Source organism: Macaca nemestrina, chromosome 5 (genome assembly GCF_043159975.1).
Source record: "Macaca nemestrina isolate mMacNem1 chromosome 5, mMacNem.hap1, whole genome shotgun sequence".
Lineage (NCBI taxonomy): Eukaryota > Metazoa > Chordata > Mammalia > Primates > Cercopithecidae > Macaca > Macaca nemestrina.
Window position 1 is genome coordinate 116,075,419 of NC_092129.1, and position 20,180 is coordinate 116,095,598.

Genomic DNA, 20,180 nt, shown 5'->3' on the forward strand with positions numbered 1-20,180 from the left:
GGATGCCATCCAGATAACAAAAACCAAGGATAAATTAGACAGTCTGCTCTTTAGAAATGAGGATACTTTGAAGGTTAGTTTTTTCTGGTGTCCCTTAGCCAGAAAAGGTTTCTTTTAAACCCTGGATTAAACCCAAATCTGCTCCCAAAAGGTCCTCTATATTCTGAAGTATCCTTGGGTCTGAGAGCTCAACTGTTGCTTTAGGATCAGCCTAGGAGGTCCTAGACCTAATTGAAAGCTGTGATTTTCCCAATGGCATATGCACTCAGCTGGTTTTTCCTAGCATGTAATGCTATTGCTACTACACCTCCATTTTTTTTAATATGAATAAAGTTCAAACCCCTCATGCCAACAAGTAAGACCTTTCAGAACAGCCCACACTTTCAAGTATTCTTTACCTCCAGACATTCTTCTCACCTGTGTTCATTAACCACATGGGATTTCTCACTAGTCTTCAAATTGCTTTGACCTTTAAAACTACCATGATGTTCCCTCTAACTACCACAACACACATTGGCCCCTTGGCTCACCTGGTAAATTCACACTTTGAACCTCAACTTTTCACTTCCTCTATGAAGTTTTTCCTGGCTTCATCTGTTCTCTCAGAGTTTATCATACATATATCTAAAAATTGCTATCATATTCCATAACAGCTCATTTTTGGCCTCTCCTTCCAAACAGAAATAATTCAATGGCGGGGACTGTGTCTATTCATCATTAAATTCTCAGGGTTTAGCATATAGTATTTATTATCATTTGGGAATTGAATGAAATACTTTGTTAGAATTTCTTCTTTCACTGTCATCAAAGCTGAACATAGAAATAATAATGACAATATACCATAAAATATTTTTTCTTGATATAACCCTCTTAACCAAAAGAAACTTTATATTCTTATCATGGATAAATTAGAAGAGAGAGGCAAACATGAGGATAACAGGGAGAATTGCCTAGTATCCATATCTTTTATTTTTTAATCTTTTGAGACAGGGTCTCACTCTGTCACTCAGGCTGGAGTGCAGTGGCATGATAAGGGCTCATTGCAGCCTCAACCTCCCCAGGCTCAATCGATCCTCCCACCTGAGGCTCCTGAGTAGCTGTGACTACAGGCCTACACCACCACACCTGGCTAATTTTTTTGTATTTTATAGAGACAGGGTTTTGCTATGTTGCTCAAGCTGGTCTCCAACTCCTGGGCTCAAGCGATCTGCCTGCCTTGGCCTCCCAAAGTGCTAGGATTACAGGTGTGAGCCACCGTGCCTGGCTTCTACTGGCTTTTGAACCTCACAAATGATGGTGAGCCAGAAGTTGATAGGACTATATTTGTTAAACACTCTGTGAGGCTCTGTGCCCAAGATACACTACCTCAGGGCCCAGAGGACAGTTAGAGAACGGGTCTTTAGATCTCTGCCACCAGCTTCCAAAGCACACGTGCACATCTCACTCAATCATAAGCCACAGGGTAACTCTGGCACCTGTGAGCCAAGAATGAGCAGCCATGAGCAGAGGTTGGTTGGGTCTCACAGAGTAGCATTTTCATGCAGAGAACTCCCAGCAATGGCAATGGCAACATGCATTGATAAGAAAATTAGAAAACAAGAAGAAAAGCATATCTGCTTTTGAACATGAACACGTGCACATCAATTTTGGAGCTTCCAGAAATAACAAGAGTAGGTTTTAAGCAGTTATGTATGTAGAAAGTAGAAGTCATATCAATTTATGCATTGATGTTAATATAATATCATCTAAATCTGCATATTAATGAGGCCTGAGAACATTTAGATTACACAAGTCAGAATGAGATCAGAATTACATAAGAATTATAGAAAAAGTGGTATTGGACCACCAAAAAAAGAAGGAAACCTAAAGGACATTAGTGAGAGCTGAGTGTAGAATGTAGCATGTGTACTAAGCTTTCTAGGATACATAGATTCCAATGGACAGAAAAGATGGGCATGGTATGACAGAGAGAGACAGAAATGGGTTCACAAAGGAAGTTTAGTGCAACACCTAGGTCAGCACTGGCATTGAAGATAGGACAGCTGTCACTGGCAACTATGAGGGAGAAATTTCCATAGTGTTCAAGAAGCCCTAGTCAGATTTCAATGGGCTAAGGGATGTGTGAAGAAGTAAAAGTGGACAGTAACGTTGTTCCTTTAAGAAGTTTGTGAGTAAAGGGGACTGCCCAGGGGAAAATGTTTCTATAATAGGGAAGGATTAAGTATATATTTGTAGAGTAAGAGGCCAGGATACTGTGGAGAGGAGCACTGAAGACCCAAGAGCAGGGGGATCATGGGTGGATCAAGGTCTTAGAGGAGGCTGGCTAGGGGAGGATTAAGAGCACAAGTGAAGGGGTTAACCTTTGAAAGAAGGAGGGTTGCCTCCAGGGAGAACAGCTGAAACTAAGAAATTATGAAGTAGAGAGAAGAAGTTGAGGTTGTTCAAATAAGAAAAAGAACTTGAACACAAAACATCTGGTCAACTCAGTCTCATATTCAACCAACCAGATGTTAATTCTACATGGCATCACCACATGTGTTCATATTAACATTTTCCACTGAACTTATGATTGTTTCCAAATTACTTAGATATAGCCATGGTGAAAGGAATTAAGTCAATTATTTGAATATTTTATTACTTTAGTCTAAAATTATAAACATGTCACCTAATTTGGAAAAAAAATAGTGTCATATGAAATTGTAAGGCTGACCTAAATAAAATAATGAACAAGATGTAGGAAACTTACATGAATCACATAAAATAACATAAACTAGCTTTTCTGCTACCATGTTTATTTTCTAATTAGCATTTGTGGCTAAGTTGAAAGAATTTAAATGACAATAAAGTAATGATTTATCCGTTGGCACAATTATTCTTCCTTGGTTGACATGGATTTCAAAGTTTATTATTGAGATTATAACTATATCCTACAATCTGATTGTGTCTAAGAAGGAGGATTTGACTATTTAATGCTATTTTATGATACATAGAGTCCAATCAGCCTACAGAAACATCTTTAGAGTTGTTATAAAGTTATGCTGAAGCACTAGTATAACAAAGCATCATGCACTACTAAGGTCAATTCTCTAATTCATAAATTTAAGGCCATGCTTATTTGAAGGTTTACAACTATTATAAAAGCAACACATTTGCTACCACCTAAGTATAATAACTAATTAGTCCTCATAGCATTTTTATGAGCCAAATTAAGATTAAAGATAGGACTGAAGTACATGCTTACATGCCTTTCTTTTGTACACTCTGAAAACCTGCAGTGTACACTGCACAGATACATTCACACAACCCTACCAGGCAAAAAGCTCTGCTGTCCCTTATAAGATCGATTCACTGGATAAAGGAATGATTGGAAAAAGGAAAAATCTAATATATTATGCAACAATAGAGGCAGATTAATCAATGCCTATTAGACTGACCCAAGTAATTATCAAAACAGAACACTGTAGTTTCATTGCTTTATGAGAACATTTGCTTTATTATGACTCCTAAGTAGTACATGTAGCTGGTACCTCACTACTATCAAAGTAAATGACATATAGACATAATAAGATAAGATAATTTACGTGCAATTAGTCATAATAAAGTAGAAATTAATTCTGGATTTGGAGACAGAAGAACTGAGTTCTAGACACAACTGTTTATTATTTTTGAAATTTTAGGTGAATTACTTAATGTCATTGAACCTTATTTTTCATCTATAAAATGGTGATACAGTACTACATCATAGAAGGTCATTGTGGTACCATTGATACAAGAAGGCAAAATTCCTTTGTAAATCATGTAACATTCATAAATGTAAGGTGGTATTATAAGAATAATTATCACTGTTGGAAACTGGGTAGTCACATGTGCCTTGTCCTTAAGTCTTCTTTGGTGAAAAGATCTAGTACAAGAGTAAAAGTAAGGTGCCTTCTTTTTTGAAGTGCTGGTGAAAAGAAATTCTTGGTTGCCTAAAATATGCAAGTAGCTGTACCAATAAATTTCAAATATCCCTTCAATTTAAACTTCAGATCATATCAATTCAACTAGCACTAAACACCACTGTGTGTCAGGTACCATGAGGGACACAAACATGAATCAGTTGGATGTCATCTCTACTCTGTAAGGCTTATATATCTGAACAATTACCTGCCTGGCCAAAGAATGGGAGTTCTGATGTGAGCAATGGAGTCTAAAGAAAAATAATACCTTTCTGATTATATGATACAATATGAGAGACCTATTACGTATTTTGAATGACCATAGACTTTCATTAGAACTTAGCCATCTGGATGCTGTGAGGAAAATTGTATATCAGTTCTTCAAAATTTTTGCCAGGGGCTTATGTAATGTTTGTGAGCATCAGAGAAAATCAAACTGCCTGCCACCTTGAATATGGATAAATTGGGTTGTCAATGTTTTCCTCAGATGTAAATTATCTCATATAATTATATTGATTGAATTTTTCCATGTCTTAACCTCCTAGGGCCTTCCCTCCCCTTGGATGTCTTTCCTCTCCCCAGAACTTGATTCATTTCTGACTCTCAGTAGTCTCTTCAGTCTTCAAAACCTAGTTTAAATCCCACAGTCTTCAAGATTTTTTTATCATCCCAAATATAAGGGATTTTGTCCTTATATTTGTCCCCCTAAACATTTAAAGCATTAACTCTATGCTTAGAATTATAATTATAATTAAGTTTGTCTTCATTTCTTGCCCGTAAGAGGAGATATCACACACTCCCTAGAGGCAAGAACCATATCTTATAGTTCTTTCTGCAAACTCTTTACTAATGTTCTGTCCTGTGTTTCAACAAGACAAGTGAAAAACTACTCCTTTTTTCCTCAGAAATGAGAACCTACCCTCTTTTCCTTAGAAAGTTTATGTACACTTGAGACTAGAAAATGGATAAGTTTGTAAATGAATTGCAGCTTCTCACTTTCATTCCATTTTATGTGAGCCTTTTTTGGGTAGTTTAATTGTTAAGAATACATTCTTTGAAGGCAATAATAGTGACATTATCGTTTCTTACTGTAAGAACTTTAGTTTCTTAAATATATAAATCACTTTATGGTTTTTCCATTTTAACTCATGTGAAACACAAAATATTTTAATTTTATAAGATTTTATCTACTAATGTTCACAAATAGACATTAAACTTAAAACATTTCTGTACCTTTTAAACAAACTTATTTCTCTCTGGCTAACAAATGAATGTTCAAGTCCAAGAAAAAACTTTAAGTCATATGAATGTTGTAGAATTTATACATATATGATTAATTACTGATATGTTCTACTTTTCCCAATCTGAATTATATGAAATCTGAAAGAGGAAAATCACAACTTACTTAAATTTGATGATGATAACATCCAATGTTTCCAAAACCGGTAAAAATACTGAACTAATAATATTTCATATTATATTACATCTTAATAGCTATTTCTACACTAAGAAATTTATTGCTGCCTATTAGCAATTCTGAATTTTCTAGAAAAAATAAAATAGGTACTTTTGACTATTGAGAAGTAAATATTTGTATATGTTCTTTCCATTTAAAAAAAGTATGACTTTATGACTTACAACCTCAGATTCTTGGTATGCCAAACTGCAATGAAGGAAATACAGTGATGACATAATCATGTGTAACAGTCATACAATCTCATAAAACAGCTGGACAACTTTGTAACTAAGTCACCTATCCTTATATAGGAAAATTCCTATCTACACAATGAAGGAATGCCCCAAATGAAAACCCAAGGGATGCATAAATAGGCATTCTCTAGAGCTTAATGGAATTGTAAAGTAATCCTTCTAAAACACTCAGCAAGTAGATGCTTCGATATCAGAGTTCTGAACAAGTTTTCAGCCTCTGAATTTGTTTTGAGAACTTGGAGAGGACTCAAAGAAGAGCAATATAAATGAACCATGTGTTACAAAATAGTCCCTTAAGAGGGAAGGAATGAAAACATTGAAAATTAGCCTTGTGTGTGATGCTTAAGGAAGTTTAGCCTTTATAAGGGGTGAAATTTGAGTCATGCAGTCTATGAACAATAGAAGGCAATACATCTCAGCTGCCTTCTATGAAGGCAAAGCAAGGGGAAGTGTAGCTTTTCCTTGCACTGTATATCTTTCTAGCAGGTTCCAGGAAGGAAAGACTAGATCCGCATTCTTTCACCAATGTAAGCTCAGAACCTAGCAAAGTGCCTGGGCCATAGTGATGCTCAACAAATGCTTGCTGAGTAAAAGGATAAGCTCTAGACTAGACTGCATTCATTTCAGTGACTTACCGAATGCTACCTCTTATTCACCCTTTAGCAAAACAGAAACATTTTAGGAACTTCTATGAAAATTATACAGTAAACTACAGCTTCTATTTGTAACTGCACAAGTTTTAAGTCAAACAAAACACAAAATCTTAACATGATAATGCCTAGTGCTACAGAAGATATTGGAAAATATGCAGAATACACGGAGAAAACAATCATTGAACATAATTTGTAGTATATCTCAAGATCCCTAAAAATGAACAAGTAATTTTATTTCTAAAAATCAATTATATGAAAATAATCCTAAATACAGAAAAAATCAACTTTCTCGTATATTGTAGTGTTATTTATAAAGATCAAAATCGGCTGGGTGCAGTGGCTCACGTGTGTAATCCTAGCACTTTGGGAGGCCGAGGCGGGTGGATCACCTGAGGTCAGGAGTTTGAGACCAGCCTGGTTAACATGGTGAAACCCTGTCTCTACTAAAAATACAAAAATTAGCCAGGCGTGGTGGTGCGTGCCTGTAATCATAGCTACTTAGGAGGCTGAGGCAGGAGAATCATTTGAAACCAGGAGGTGGAGGTTGCAGTGAATCGAGACGGTGCCACTGCACTCTAGCCTGGGGAACAGAATGAGACTCTGTCTCAGATAATAATAATAATAATAATAATCTGAAAATAGTGTAAAGATCCGTGTAGAAAAGGTAGTCCCATGGGATAAATCATTCAACAGTAGAAAACACAAGTTAAAAATCATGCTACAACACATATAACAGTTTTGTCCATATTTAGGATTATTTTCAAGGGAACTGTTAAAGTCCAGAGTTCAAATATTTCTGAAAAACATTACACAGCTTCCAAATTTATAGTTTGGGTTTCCTACTTGCTGAAGATTATTATGCTATCCCATAAATACTGAAGAAATGGACATGAATTTAAAGCCAACAAAACTCATAAAACCCCTCAGCCTGCGCCACCTCTAAGTGTACAATGACGTTGTAAGGAACACGGCTGTGCTTTGGTCAAGGATAGGCCGAGGTAAACATTCAGAGTGACTCAGTGAGTTTAGAGCATAGGCATATAACTCCACTTGTTATCACAGCCATGTAGCCATAACGTGGGAAGGCCATCCCTTGACCCTACGCCACTATTGTCTGTGAAAGGTATAATTGCCCTGCTGACACTGTACAAGTGCACTTGCACCCAGAGAAAGACAGAGTCAAAGCTGTCCATCTTTGCAGATGAACAGCGGGGAGCCAGGACACAGCTCAGCTCACTCATGCCCAGGGAAAGAGTTAAGCTGCTGACCCTGATGGGAGAGCTGTCCATGCAGCTGTGTGTGGGAGCCACTGGATGAAGCAGCCAAGACAAGGTGAACAGTGTGGGAGACCTAGTGTGTGTAAGCTGCCGATGAGAGAGCTGCTGAATAAAACTACCTTTCACCTGCCTACAGCCCTCCAAGTGTTCTTTTAGCTCTCTGCTCACCCACCCACTCCCTTCAGACCTCAGCATGAGCTGGAACCTGACCCCAGCATAACATCTGGCGTAGTCATGGACCTGACAATTGGCATAGTTGGCAGGATACGGTGAGTGGGTCTTTGGCCCCTGAAGGCTCCTGGGTTGGCTATGTGGCTGCAGCATGGGCTGTGGTACCTGGTGTTAGCAGTGCTGCCTGGATGGGCCCCAGTGGAAATGTGGGAGGCAGTTGATGCGTCTCCTGCGAGTGTGGAGAAAGCACCGAGGCAGCTGGAAGCATGCAGCACCGAGAAGGAACGCACCTTCACCAGCAGAGTTGGATAGGCATTTCTGACTGCACTGTGTGAAATACATACTCAGTCCCAGAGATAAGGGACCTCCCAGTGCAAGCCGTGTGCCTGGGGACCCAAATGCACAGCTTGAAGCAAAACCTGGGGGTGAGGGACATCCAGGTACAAGCAGGGCACTTGGAAGCCCAGATAAACAGCCTGGAACAGGAGTTAGCAACAGCTGTTAGTGCGACCTTGAGCCCGTCCTCCAGGCTGGACAGTCCCATTTGGTCTGATCCTGAGGAAGAGGGGGCTCCACCACTGCGGGCTCACCCTATGATCTATCAGAAGGTACAACATGACCATCCGATGGGAACCCAGTGGAGAGGCCTGGGGCCCCCCACAGTGGTGGAACACACCTCTTACAGTGCTCACACACCCACTGAGTTGTTAGAGTCAGGTAAACAGTGTCAGCAGCACCCAGTGCCCCTCCCTGCCTGGCTACTCCATCTTTGGCACAAGGGGGCTGGCAGCATTTCTTGCTCCACCTCCGAGACAGAAAAGCTAGGCTTTTATCACAACTCACCTCTCCCTTCGTCAGCGGCTGTAGCTGTGCCAATAGTTGGCACAAGGGCATGGTGAACACACATTAATTGAGTGGCTAATGGCAGCCATACGGACTGTTTGGAATGATGCTGGAGAGATACTAGAAACTATGAGTAAAGGGTGATCATATACTCATTTTGTGCAAATACTCTGGAAGATGGGTATAGAGCAGACCGTTTGACTTGAATACCTGGGGGCCAGATGATGAACGCTTTCCCTCCCATATGAGGGATCTTGTGCTGGGCTCAGTGCCCACGAGTGCTTTTGGCTCTCTGGCTGCTGTTCTCGCCCCATATGTAGGGTGCTGCCTACATGAAGTGACTACTGCTATGGCAGCCCTCGGGGAGGCAGAAGGCTCTCAGTTTGCCTTCTTAGGAGGTTGACAATGGACTTTCACAGTGTTGCTGCAGGGCTATATGCATAGCCCCACCAGGCGTCATGATCTTATTAATGATGTTATGTTAACCTCTGATTCTCTTGCAGATTTAGAAGCGGCAACGCTCCTCTTGCCTAGGATTGGGATGATGTTGCTGAGGCAGTCTTTCTGGTAGCCAAGTAGGCTAGTTAGCAGGCACAAGCCCTACAGGTAATTGACCAGAGGTGCCCATTTAAGCTAGATGTGCATGTGACCACAGAGAGTTTCAGTTAGGGCCTATGGCAGTGCACAGGGCACCTGAGAATGCCAGTAGGCTTTTGGTCCCAACTATGGAAGGGAGCTGAGCTCTGGTATTCCTTGATAGAAAAGCAGTTAGTAATAGCAGGATGGGTGCATTCACGGATAACAACCCCCCGGATTGGGAAGCAGTTGTAAGTGCATATGCTGCCCTTCAGGCTCATAAAAGCATGGCAGAATGGGCTATAGTCATCATGCAGAGTATACCCAACAGCGAGGTAGGTACACTCATGGGTAACGACCCCTTGGATAGGGAAGGTGCAGACATCCACTTTAGCGAAGTGGGGCCCCTACTTGCAGCAGTGAAGTATGCTGATCACAAGTTCCTTAGCAGCAGATTTACAAGAGGTCTTGAAGCCTATCGTCCTAATGCAAGATAAGGCCATGGAGCCTGAGGCACCCCCGCCATTCCTGAGGGGGCATGGTATACAGATAGGTCTAGCCAGAGGACTGCTGCTGTCTTGATTGCTGCTGCAGTCTAGCCTAACACTGACACCATATGGTTTAAAACCAGGTATAGATAAAGTAGTTAATAAACTTAACTCAAGGCAGTGTAGATAGTGATCACCAAGGAGGTGACACCTGTGGTAATCTGCACTGATGCTGGGCAGTTTATCAAGGCTTAACCTTGTGGTTCATTACCTCAAAGTTACATAATTAGCTAGTTAGTCACTGACCCATGTAGGGCCAGGCCATGTGGCCAGATCTATGAGAGGAAGGATGACCTTCTGCAACCAGGAAAAGGAATGAACAGTAATCTGTTATTGCCTGCCCCAACACCCCTAAAGGTATGGAAACGACAACAAAAAAACCTGGTGTTGGCCATGAACCCTCCAAGCCCCTCACTGCAGATGGTTGGCTATTGTGGCCCCCTGTGGGGAGAGTCTGCAGTGTAATTTACAAGTTACTCCTTGGATATTTAGAATGTGGCCTCCACAATTAATCGTTGGCAGGGGAATGGCCGGGGAAGGGACCATCCTCCAGGGAACACATATGCTGTCTGTGTGGCCTCTCATAAGCTTCCCTATAACTTTAGCATGGGTTCAGGACACAAAAGAACCATGAGCAACTGATAAGGTGTGATACCATTGCCCAGGGCAGAAGCCCTTGGTTACTGCATTGTTATCCAGAGATAAAAGGTGACTTGAATTTTGCCTGAGACTCACGATTTACCCTTGTTAGTACCTGTGTCGTGGACCTGACAGATGTCTATCTGGAAGGCCCCTGCAAAAGCAGTCTTTGGGAGTTTTACATTAAGCAAGGCCCAAGGCATTGAATATGCCTAACAGGTATCAGACCAACATACTTATTAGGTCTCTCCTCTCATGAATCTCACCTGAGTTATGCCAGAACAATAAAAGCAAGCTCAGGCACAGAAAGCATCCACATTTTCCATATAAAATAGCATCTGCCTTTTCCCATGCTGACTCTGCAAAGCAGCTTATTTACAAATATATAAATAGCTGCAACTTTACTCCAGCCTCATTGAAAAATCAAAATGGCATCATGCAAGAGAAGCATCCTAGCATACTTGGCTCAACAAGTGAAATGTAAGTGGAAATGAGCCAAGCTACTTGACACTCGCAGGGCAGCTCAACCAGATACCCCCAGTTTCCTATAGTGGAGGTACCAGAGTTCTGCTCCACAGAACCAGAGAATTCACTTACATTCATTACCCATGGATTGGGCAGTGATTTCGAACCCAAAATTCAGAAAACAAATTCCAAGTCATGCCTAATATTTATAATCACATGAATTCAAAAAGAAATAGCATTGTCTAAACGTGGCAGCAAGTTTTCCAATGTAGCTACTTAAAATTAGCTAAGTCTTCTCACATGCAGTCCAGTGAATTTTAAAAGGTTTCACTCCAATCCTTTTGCCATCTGGCCAGAATTACAGGGGTTTAAATCCAAAAGAAGGTGGGGAGAGAAAATGCATCTTAATTTTTAAACAGAATGTATTGCCTTTCTTAAATTTATTAATTAAAGTTATCTACTACTAGTTAAGAAACATCTAAATATATACATGTAAGAAATATTGCGCTTTTCATCTTTCCTTTATGGCATATGCATACCTAAGCATGGAACTGCTGTGCCCTGAGAGTTTAATGCCTGCTTATGAGACCACCTGAACAGCAGCCGCTGTAGCACAGGTCTGTACAGTTACATCTGCTGAAGTGTCCCACCTAACAATCATCCATTATATCCCCTGATTTGAAATTCCTTCCTTCCTTAATATTCTTGTTTCTTACCAAGTATTGAGCAGTTTACTTTTAAGGAACCATTTCAGTCATTAAATGAAAATTACCAAAAGTATCACAAAATAGGTTTAAAAGAAACTTTTCTCAAGGAAAAAGTATAGGTTATGAACCTCATTTACCCAGAACATCTGAGGAAGGGCAATGAGATGATTAATGCTTTTTCCCTTTAAGAATTCAAATTTTGAGGTTCTTCACAATCTTGTCTGTCTTAAATATTAGGCTACCGCCCAGGAAGTGAGAACATAAATACATATTTTCACACAAAAACATATGTGTTGCATATTAAGTAGAATTTTGATGGGTTTTTATTGCAGTATATTCATACATGAGAACATTCATCTTGGACTCCAGGAATAATTATCCTGACCATATGTGCTACCTGTCTGCCTGATAACTCAGCTTTCTGAATTACTATCAAGTCATCCTTTAATTATTGCCAACTATGTGGGAAATCACTGTTGCCTTGTATGGCTGCTGACCAATTGTCACTATTTGAATGGAAAGTGATTTTTTTTTTTTTAAACTCTAAGTGTATCTGTAGAAAAAAGAAAGAAAAAATAAAACTTTGGTAAATCTATTTTAAAATTAAATGAGTATCAAGACCAAAAATAAAAGCACAAAAACAGCTTTTTATTTACTATGTACGCTATACAATAGATGAGATGAACACCTAAGAGCTAAATTATTTTATTTTAACTTAAGAGGCATAGAAAATCTAAAAATTTATACAATAAATATCAGTCTTTTGGCTCTGAATCTATATAATGCCTTATGTTTTAATGTTTACATTGAAAAACCTAATATTGGTTATGTCTACTTTAAACATAAACAATATTTCTTCAGAAATGGGTTTAATTACTATTCTCTAATGATCGTGCCTTTTTTCTGTACATATAAATGGTATTTACACTGTAGAGCAAAGATTAGATTGCAATGATTTTTATAAACAACAAATACATTAACAATACATTTACCACCGCATTCCAGTGAGGAAGATGCTATTGAAAAACTTTATTTTTAAACCAAATTATTTGAAATCTCCTTAGAAAATAATTTATGAAGTATTATTAAACATAAAGAAAATAATTTTTTACTTACATAGTGTCTCTAATAAGAAGTGCACTTCCCAATTTGAAACAGGTTTTATCACTTTCACAAAATGCGCGTCTTAGAGAAAAGCTCTCTCCTAGATCAAAACCTGTCAAATGCAACAAATGATTCAATACAGCAGTTTTGTTAAATTTAATAAACTAATAGAAATGTTGATTTCTAAACAGAATTTTGTGTTGCCCTTATCTATTAATTGATCTACTTCAAACAAAATCTCGCTGCTTGGGATCAGCTAAATTTCTTGATTTTATTTTTCTCCCTTTAGTGTAAAAGAGAATGAAATTCACTTTGCATATAAAACGTGTAGCCATTTTCCTAGAAAAAATTTCGTGAATATATTTCAAAAAAAATCAATTTTAATTTCCTTTGACCTAGGAATTATCTTAAGTAAAAATTAGAGTAACTCACTGCAGCAGCTCTGATGTCTAAAGTAAGAAAATTAGATTAAAAATAGTACAGCCATTCAGTTTAAATCTAAGCAAACAGCCATTCAGTTTAAATCTAAGCAACCTTTTACAAAATCATGCTTTAAAGAAATGTATATTGATGAGAGGAAATGTTTATACATGAATGTAATATAAGAATTATACGTGTTTGTGTGTCACACGCTCATTAGCATTTACATGGGAGAGAAAGAGGAGGAGGAGAAAAAGAAGGAGAAAGAAAGATAAGAAAGATTACCAAAAGGAAAGATAAGAAGGATTACCAAAATGGTAATCTTGTCTTTATCTGGGTAGTGACATCTTCCTTCTCACAATTTTTTTTCTTCTTCCAAAATTTCTACAATGGTCACAACTTGTATAATTTTAAATAATTTTTTTTTTTTTCTCCAAGAAGTTGAGGTATTGTTGATCACAGATTAAACATATAGAACTCTGCTCTCAGAACTTTTTCTTCATCATCTACCTTAAATTTTTATGGGCTGGGGGTGGCTCACGCCTGCAATCCCAGCACTGTGGGAAGCCAAGGTAGATGGATCACTTGAGACCAGGAGTTCGAGACCAGCCTGGCCAATGTGGTAAAACCCCATCTCTACTAAAAATACAAAAATTAGCCATGTGCCTGTAGTCCCAGCTACTTGGGAGGCTTAGGCAGGAGAATTGCTTGAACCCAGGAGGCAGAGGTTGCAGCGAGCTGAGATTGCACCACTGCACTCCAGCCTGAGTGATAGTGAGACTGAAAAAAAAAAAAAATTAAAAAGAATTCTTAAAATTTTTATGTTAATGCTATGATCGTAAATTGCAGTATCAAAGATTCACCTATAATGTATTCCATATCTAGCATTTGGTGATAATTTTACATAAAATATTACTTTGCAAAGGATTATATTGCCTACCTGAAACTTCAACTTTGTTTATGTTGTCATAGGTCAGCTGATGTCCCTCTATTCTCAGGATAGGGCATGACTCTTCTATTTAAAAAGACAAAAAGCATAGAAGATTTGCATTATGTTTTCTATCAAATTCTTCAAATGAATTTTAATTACACAGTACAACAGAAACTTAAGATAAAATGGAAATAAATTAAACCATTTATTAAATTTCTGTAAAATGAGGATAAGAACATTACCCACCTCAGTGTTTTTGTGAGGGTTACCTGTGGTTATTTATGTAGAGTGCTAAGAACACTGCTTGGTTCACAGTGAATACATGTTAGTGTTAGCCATTATTATTATAACTATTATTTGAACACTTTATGTATCCTTGACTTTTGGAAATAAGCTAGTTTTAACATCATTAAACTTTTGTATTCAAAGTAAAACAGTAAAACAAGTGAACTACTAGTGTATTTTATCACAACTTTAATTCAAGTTTTGGTGTTGGGTGATATTAAACTTTAAAAACTAAAGGGAACATATATGGAAGTTACTAAAATAAAATTTAAAAAGCAAAGATCTCTACCATACAAAAGTGGCCTATAATTTAAAAAAAAGAAATAAAATAATTGAGAGAGTTTACTTATGTGCTACGGCACTTAGTGATATTCAAAGAAATAAAAGATAGTCCCAACTCAGTGAATGTACACGTTTAATACTACCACTATACACTGATACAGTAATGGATATGCACATACCAGTTTTTCAACATCTTAGGATATGTTTAAATTGAATCAGGCTAATTCAGTTAATTCAGACAAAATTACAGCCAATTTTTGAATTATGCCAAGATAACTGTACAACTGGACAGTTAAGATCATTAGTTTAACGTTTTAAACTAAATTGATTAAATATTTTGGCATCATTTAATCACAACTTTAATTCTCTATGTCTAAAATTGATGTTTGGGTTTAATAACTTAGAAGTTTTTAATATAGAGAGGAGATAAACTACTTAAAACCAATTTGAAATTGCCGACTCACCAGTTCCCCCTTCATTTAACAAATATATCACAGACCTCAGGTGTGGTGACAGGGTATCATCTTAATATATTTAACCAGAAAATAAATCAGATTCTAAATAATGCTACCACTTAATCAAATTTTAAAATAAGCAGCAAATATACTACAAAAAACATGTTGAACACAATTTGTAAAGTAAGTGAAATTATAGTACTGAGTACTTATAGATATTACTTAGTTAATATGGAAAATTGCTATCTCAGAGATCTTAATACAATTGCAGGCTCAAATAATAGTAAAATTATTAGAGATTTTGTAAACATTACCAATTAATGATTGGGATTAATAGTCATTTTTATAAAACCCAAACACCTCATCCAAGATCTGGACACTAAAATCTACAAAACATGGCTGACAGAAATTAAACACCTAAATAACTGAAGGGATAAACAAAATACTTAGAATGCAAGATTTAAAATTGTTAAGATGTTAGTTCTCGGTTTTTATCTCTAGATTCAGAGCAATGCCAATTAAAATCCCAACAGTATGGGGGGGTGTGTGTGTGTCTATGTGTAAAACTGACATGCTGATTCTCAAATTTATATGAAACTACAGAAAAAAAGCTAAAATAGTAAAAGGCAAAATTAAAGGAGAATAAGCTAGAGAGCGTTAAGCTATCAGATATAGTTTTTTTTTTATAATGTGGTGTTGGTACACACACAGAAAAACGCAAACATAACCCAAAACATATGGTCTCCTTATTTACCACAGAAAAGACACTCGATTCAGTGGGAAATGGATGGTTGTTTTGCTAAACGGTACTGGGTCGATAGAATATCCATGTAGAAAAACACTGAATGTTGAAACTTACTTCACACCATGCACAAAAACTAACTAAAGATAATCATAGAAATAAATATGAAAGGTAAAACAGTAAAGCATCTACAAGACAACAAAGTCTTCATGAACTTAGGATAGCAAAGATGTCTTAAAAAGAACACAGAAACCATTAATCACAAAAGAAAAGATTGCTAAGTTGAACTTCATTAAAATTAAAATCTTTACTCAAAAGACAACACTAAAAGAGTAAAAAGTCAAGCCATAAATTAGGAGAAGGTACTTCCAGTCCAAATATGCAATAAAGTATCATTTCTAGAATATACAACGAACTCTCACAAATCAATAACAAAAAAAGATTGAAAATCTTATTCTAAAAATGTGCAAAAATATTTAAACACTTCAAAAAAGAGAATATCCAAATGTTCAACCCACATATGAGAAGGTGCTCAATATCATTAGTTACCAGGGAAATGCAAAGTGAAACCACAGTGAGATACCACTAAATGGCTAAAATTAAAGCACTGAGGATGCCAAGTGTTGATGAGGATATGGAGCAATAAAAACTATTCTACATTGCTTGTAGGAGTGAAAATTAGTACACTTTAGAAAACAGTTTGGCAGTATTTACTAAAGCTAAATATATATGAACTGTATGACCTGAAAATTCAAGGAACCAAGAGAAAGGAGTGCCAAAAAAATGAGTGTAAATGGCCCTTTTAGACAAGAATATTAATGGCAGCGTTACTCATAATAGTCTAAAACCGGAAACAACCCAAATGTTTATCAACAAGAAGGAGCAAGATAATTAAATTGTGGCATACACAATGAAAAACTGTATAGCAATTAAAAGGAATAAACTATTGACACATGCAACAACTAGATAAATCTCACAGATATAATATTAAATAGAAAAATATCATTCACCCAAAAAATATTAATGAGAGAGTCAAGTGGGAGGGGGTCCCTGGAGAAACTGCAACCAGCCCTTCCACCGAGGTGGAGCCTTGGGAAGTTCACACCCTTTGCAGTGGGGAGGAGCCTGGCCCTTCCTCTCCCTGTGTGGAACCTGGGATTTGAACAGTCTGGAGGGAAGTGCTCTAGCAGGGACTCTGGCCTAGGGGACTCTTTCCCCCTTTCCTTCCTTTTCACCCAATAAAACCCTGTTTTATTCACCATTCAAATTGTCTGCAAGCCTGAATTTTCGTGGCCGTGGGACAAAGAACACCATCTTTAGCTGCACTAAGGAAAAGTCCTGCAACATTTTCAGTGTGCAATGTGGGGGCTCAAGAAGTGGTGAGGGAAATGAGAACACAAAACCTCTCACTGTGGCCTCTAAGCCTTTTCATCCTTGGACTTCTGAGCTTATGGGAAACCTCACCACCACCCACAGTCGCTCCCTGGGGTTGGGAGAATTTTCATGACCTTTTTCTTCCTTTTTCAGGACAGACTGGTGAGCAGCAGCTCCAAGCTGATCTCCACTCCCTGCGCAGGGCTAGGATGCATGGCTCAAAAGTCCCCCACAACCAGCTGACTGGTCCCAGCCACAGAGTGCTGCCACAGCCTTCCTCTTCCCTGGCTAACAGGTTTAACTCTATTGGACAGTAATTAAGCTTAATCTTTTCTTCCTGGTGGAGGAATCAGTTGCATAAGAATAAGAGGTTCTTCCTCAAGCATTAAAAATTTTTTTTTCTTTCCTCCTCTCCACTCCATCAGCAGTTAAGCCTTAAAGATATTTTCCCCCTTTGCTAGGCCAGATCTCCTAACAATCACTGTTCATTTTTTCTGTAAACCTTAATTGTGAAAAAGGATTTGTGGGGCTAGTCTTGGGCTGTAGCCAATCTGGTGTGCTTTGCAAGTCTGTATGGTTTGTGCTGCAAGCCTCCATCTTGTTTTACATCCTGAGGGCATGGCCTGTAACTGCTTGGCAAGGCTTTGTTTAGCAATCCTGCCTTAGGGAATAAGTTTCTTTCCGTTTTGATATCTGCATGTTTTCCCATGCCTGTTCTTTAAAAGGCTCCACCCAGCGACTGGGTTTTCTTCTACATGTCTGTGTACTGTGTGTAATGTCTTTCAAAAGCTCTCTAACTAATTTGGCCTAAAGAAAGATAAGCGCTTGGATCAAATATTTTTTAAAGGGAATATAAAATCTGTGGTACCTTTCAGTTCACATGACTTTAATCTTTGAGAAATAAAAGCCTTAAAGATTATTAGTAAACTGCAGATCAGATGCAAGGTTTGCTAAGTGTTTTAAGGTTACAAACTGCTTTTTGGGTTTTGAGAACTATTTGACTTGCTGGCTTGACAATTGGTAAGGTCTGGGGACATATGGAATAACCAGGCCCTTAATTAAGAAAGCAAACTTTGGCTGCAGTTAGCACAGAAAGCAACTTACCAAGTTTTATCTTAAAGTTAAAAATGCTAGGAATTACTATTATAACACATAATTGAAACTACTGTCTATGAAGAATCAAATTCCATAAAATATTTTCAGAGATTTATTCTGAGTCAAATATGAGTGACCATGGCCTGTGACACAGCCCTCAGGAGGTCCTGACAACATATGCCCAAGGTGGTAGGGTGCAGCTTGGTTTTATATATTTTTAGAGAGGCATCAGACATCAATCAAATACATTTAAGAAATACATTGATTTGGTTCAGAAAGGTGGGACAACTTAAAGTGGGGGCAGGGGGGCAATGCTTCCAGACTATAGGTAAATTTAAACATTTTCTGGCTGACAATTAGTTGAGTTTATCTGAAGACCTGAGATCAATGGAAAGGAATGTTCAGGCTAAGATAAAGGACTGTGGAGACCAAGATTTGTTGTGCAGAGGAATCTCTCAGATAGCAGACTTGTAAAATGTTTATGAGACCTAAAAGAGTACCTGACTGTTAGTTGATTATCTCTTGGATCTGGAAACAAAGGAAAGAAAACAAAGGGGAAAGGAGATTTTCTATATTTCTAGAGAATGTGGACTTTTTTTTTTTTTTTGAGATGGAGTCTCGCTCTGTCACCCAGGCTGGAGTGCAATGGTGCAATCTTGGCTCACTGCAAGCTCCGCCTCCCAGGTTCACACCATTCTCCTGCCACGCCCAGGTGATTTTTTGTATTTTTAGTAGAGATGGAGTTTCACCGTGTTATCTAGGATGGTCTTGATCTCCTGACCTCGTGATCCACCCGCCTTGGCCTTCCAAAGTGCTGGGATTACAGGCGTGAGCCACCGTGCCCAGCCAGAATGTGGACTTTTCCCAGAAGAGATTTTGCAGGACAACTTTAAGGTATGGCAAGGAAATATACTTGGGGTAAAACATTGTGATTTTCTTCCTTGTTATGCCAGAGTCAAATTGGAAAGTAAGTCACAATATACAGGGTTAAATACAACCCATCTGATGAGAAATTATGGTTTGTAGGGCATGACTCCCCAGACCCCTTAGAAAGGAATTTGGGCAAGATAAAAATCAGAGCTTAGTCCTCAGTTGCTATTTTAAGTTACTGTAAACCATTAGGGAGATAACCAAACTTTTTTGTCAGTTGTGTTTCTAACTGTAACTACCCTGGACATTTTGCTATTCACAGACAATTGTTGTCTTGTTTTAATCCTTTTCAAAAGATGGTTTCTAATAAGCTATAGAACTGTAACAGGTGCTCTGAAATATAGGCTTATGATAATTTTGGAAACTGTAACATTGTAATAAAGGAAAACAGTACAGGACTCATGAAGAGCTGAAACTTCACAAATATCAAGCAAAACAAGAATTAACTAAATGGACTGAGCTCAGAAAGCTGAAGCAACTTTTTTGACTTTTGTTTGGAATATTGCTGATCCTTGCTTGGGTTTTCATAGTCAAGGAAACTTATTTTGAACTATTTACAACCTTTAACAATTGAGTAAGGGATACTTCTATAAACAAACTTTGGAACATGTTTTTTTTCTCTCTGCCTGGTTCCTCCAGAATTTGGAAACTCTCTGTGAGTATTCTCAACTTATGGCAATATAGCCATTTGCATCAGTGGAATAAGAATCCATTTTTCTTTTGCAGCAGGACACAATGGGAGAAAGTGGTTGTTTTACCAAGGCTTTGACTGGAAGGGTATGCTTACCTTTAAGGAGTCAGTCTCAACTTGCAGGGATGATAGAAGTCCAGTTGCCTCATACCCTTGTCTACACAGTTCCTGTACAGGGTTCATGACCTGTGGTCAGTAAAGAATGTCACTATCTAACAGATCTAGGAGCTCCAAGTTTATTATGGGACCTTAAGAGGAGAGGATCACTCAATTCACAGGTATTTGAGGATAATCTCATGGTTGGGCTCAGCTTTAAAAGGTCTTATGTGAGATTCCTTGGGGAA

The 20,180-nt window shown here is 38.1% G+C and overlaps 1 protein-coding gene across 3 annotated transcripts in view; it reads right to left on the minus strand.

Moving 5' to 3' along the window:
- The window catches only part of LOC105479487 (collagen type XIX alpha 1 chain), a 334,678-nt gene that overhangs the window by 290,121 nt on the left and 24,377 nt on the right, over positions 1 to 20,180 (minus strand). For all 3 annotated transcript variants that reach the window (XM_011737482.3, XM_011737483.3, XM_011737484.3), the window contains exons 3-4: positions 13,992 to 14,066; positions 12,644 to 12,743 (exon numbers count right to left, since the gene is read on the minus strand). In XM_011737482.3, coding sequence (XP_011735784.2) covers positions 12,644 to 12,743; positions 13,992 to 14,066 — 175 coding nt within the window. The remainder of the gene's footprint in view (positions 1 to 12,643; positions 12,744 to 13,991; positions 14,067 to 20,180) is intronic.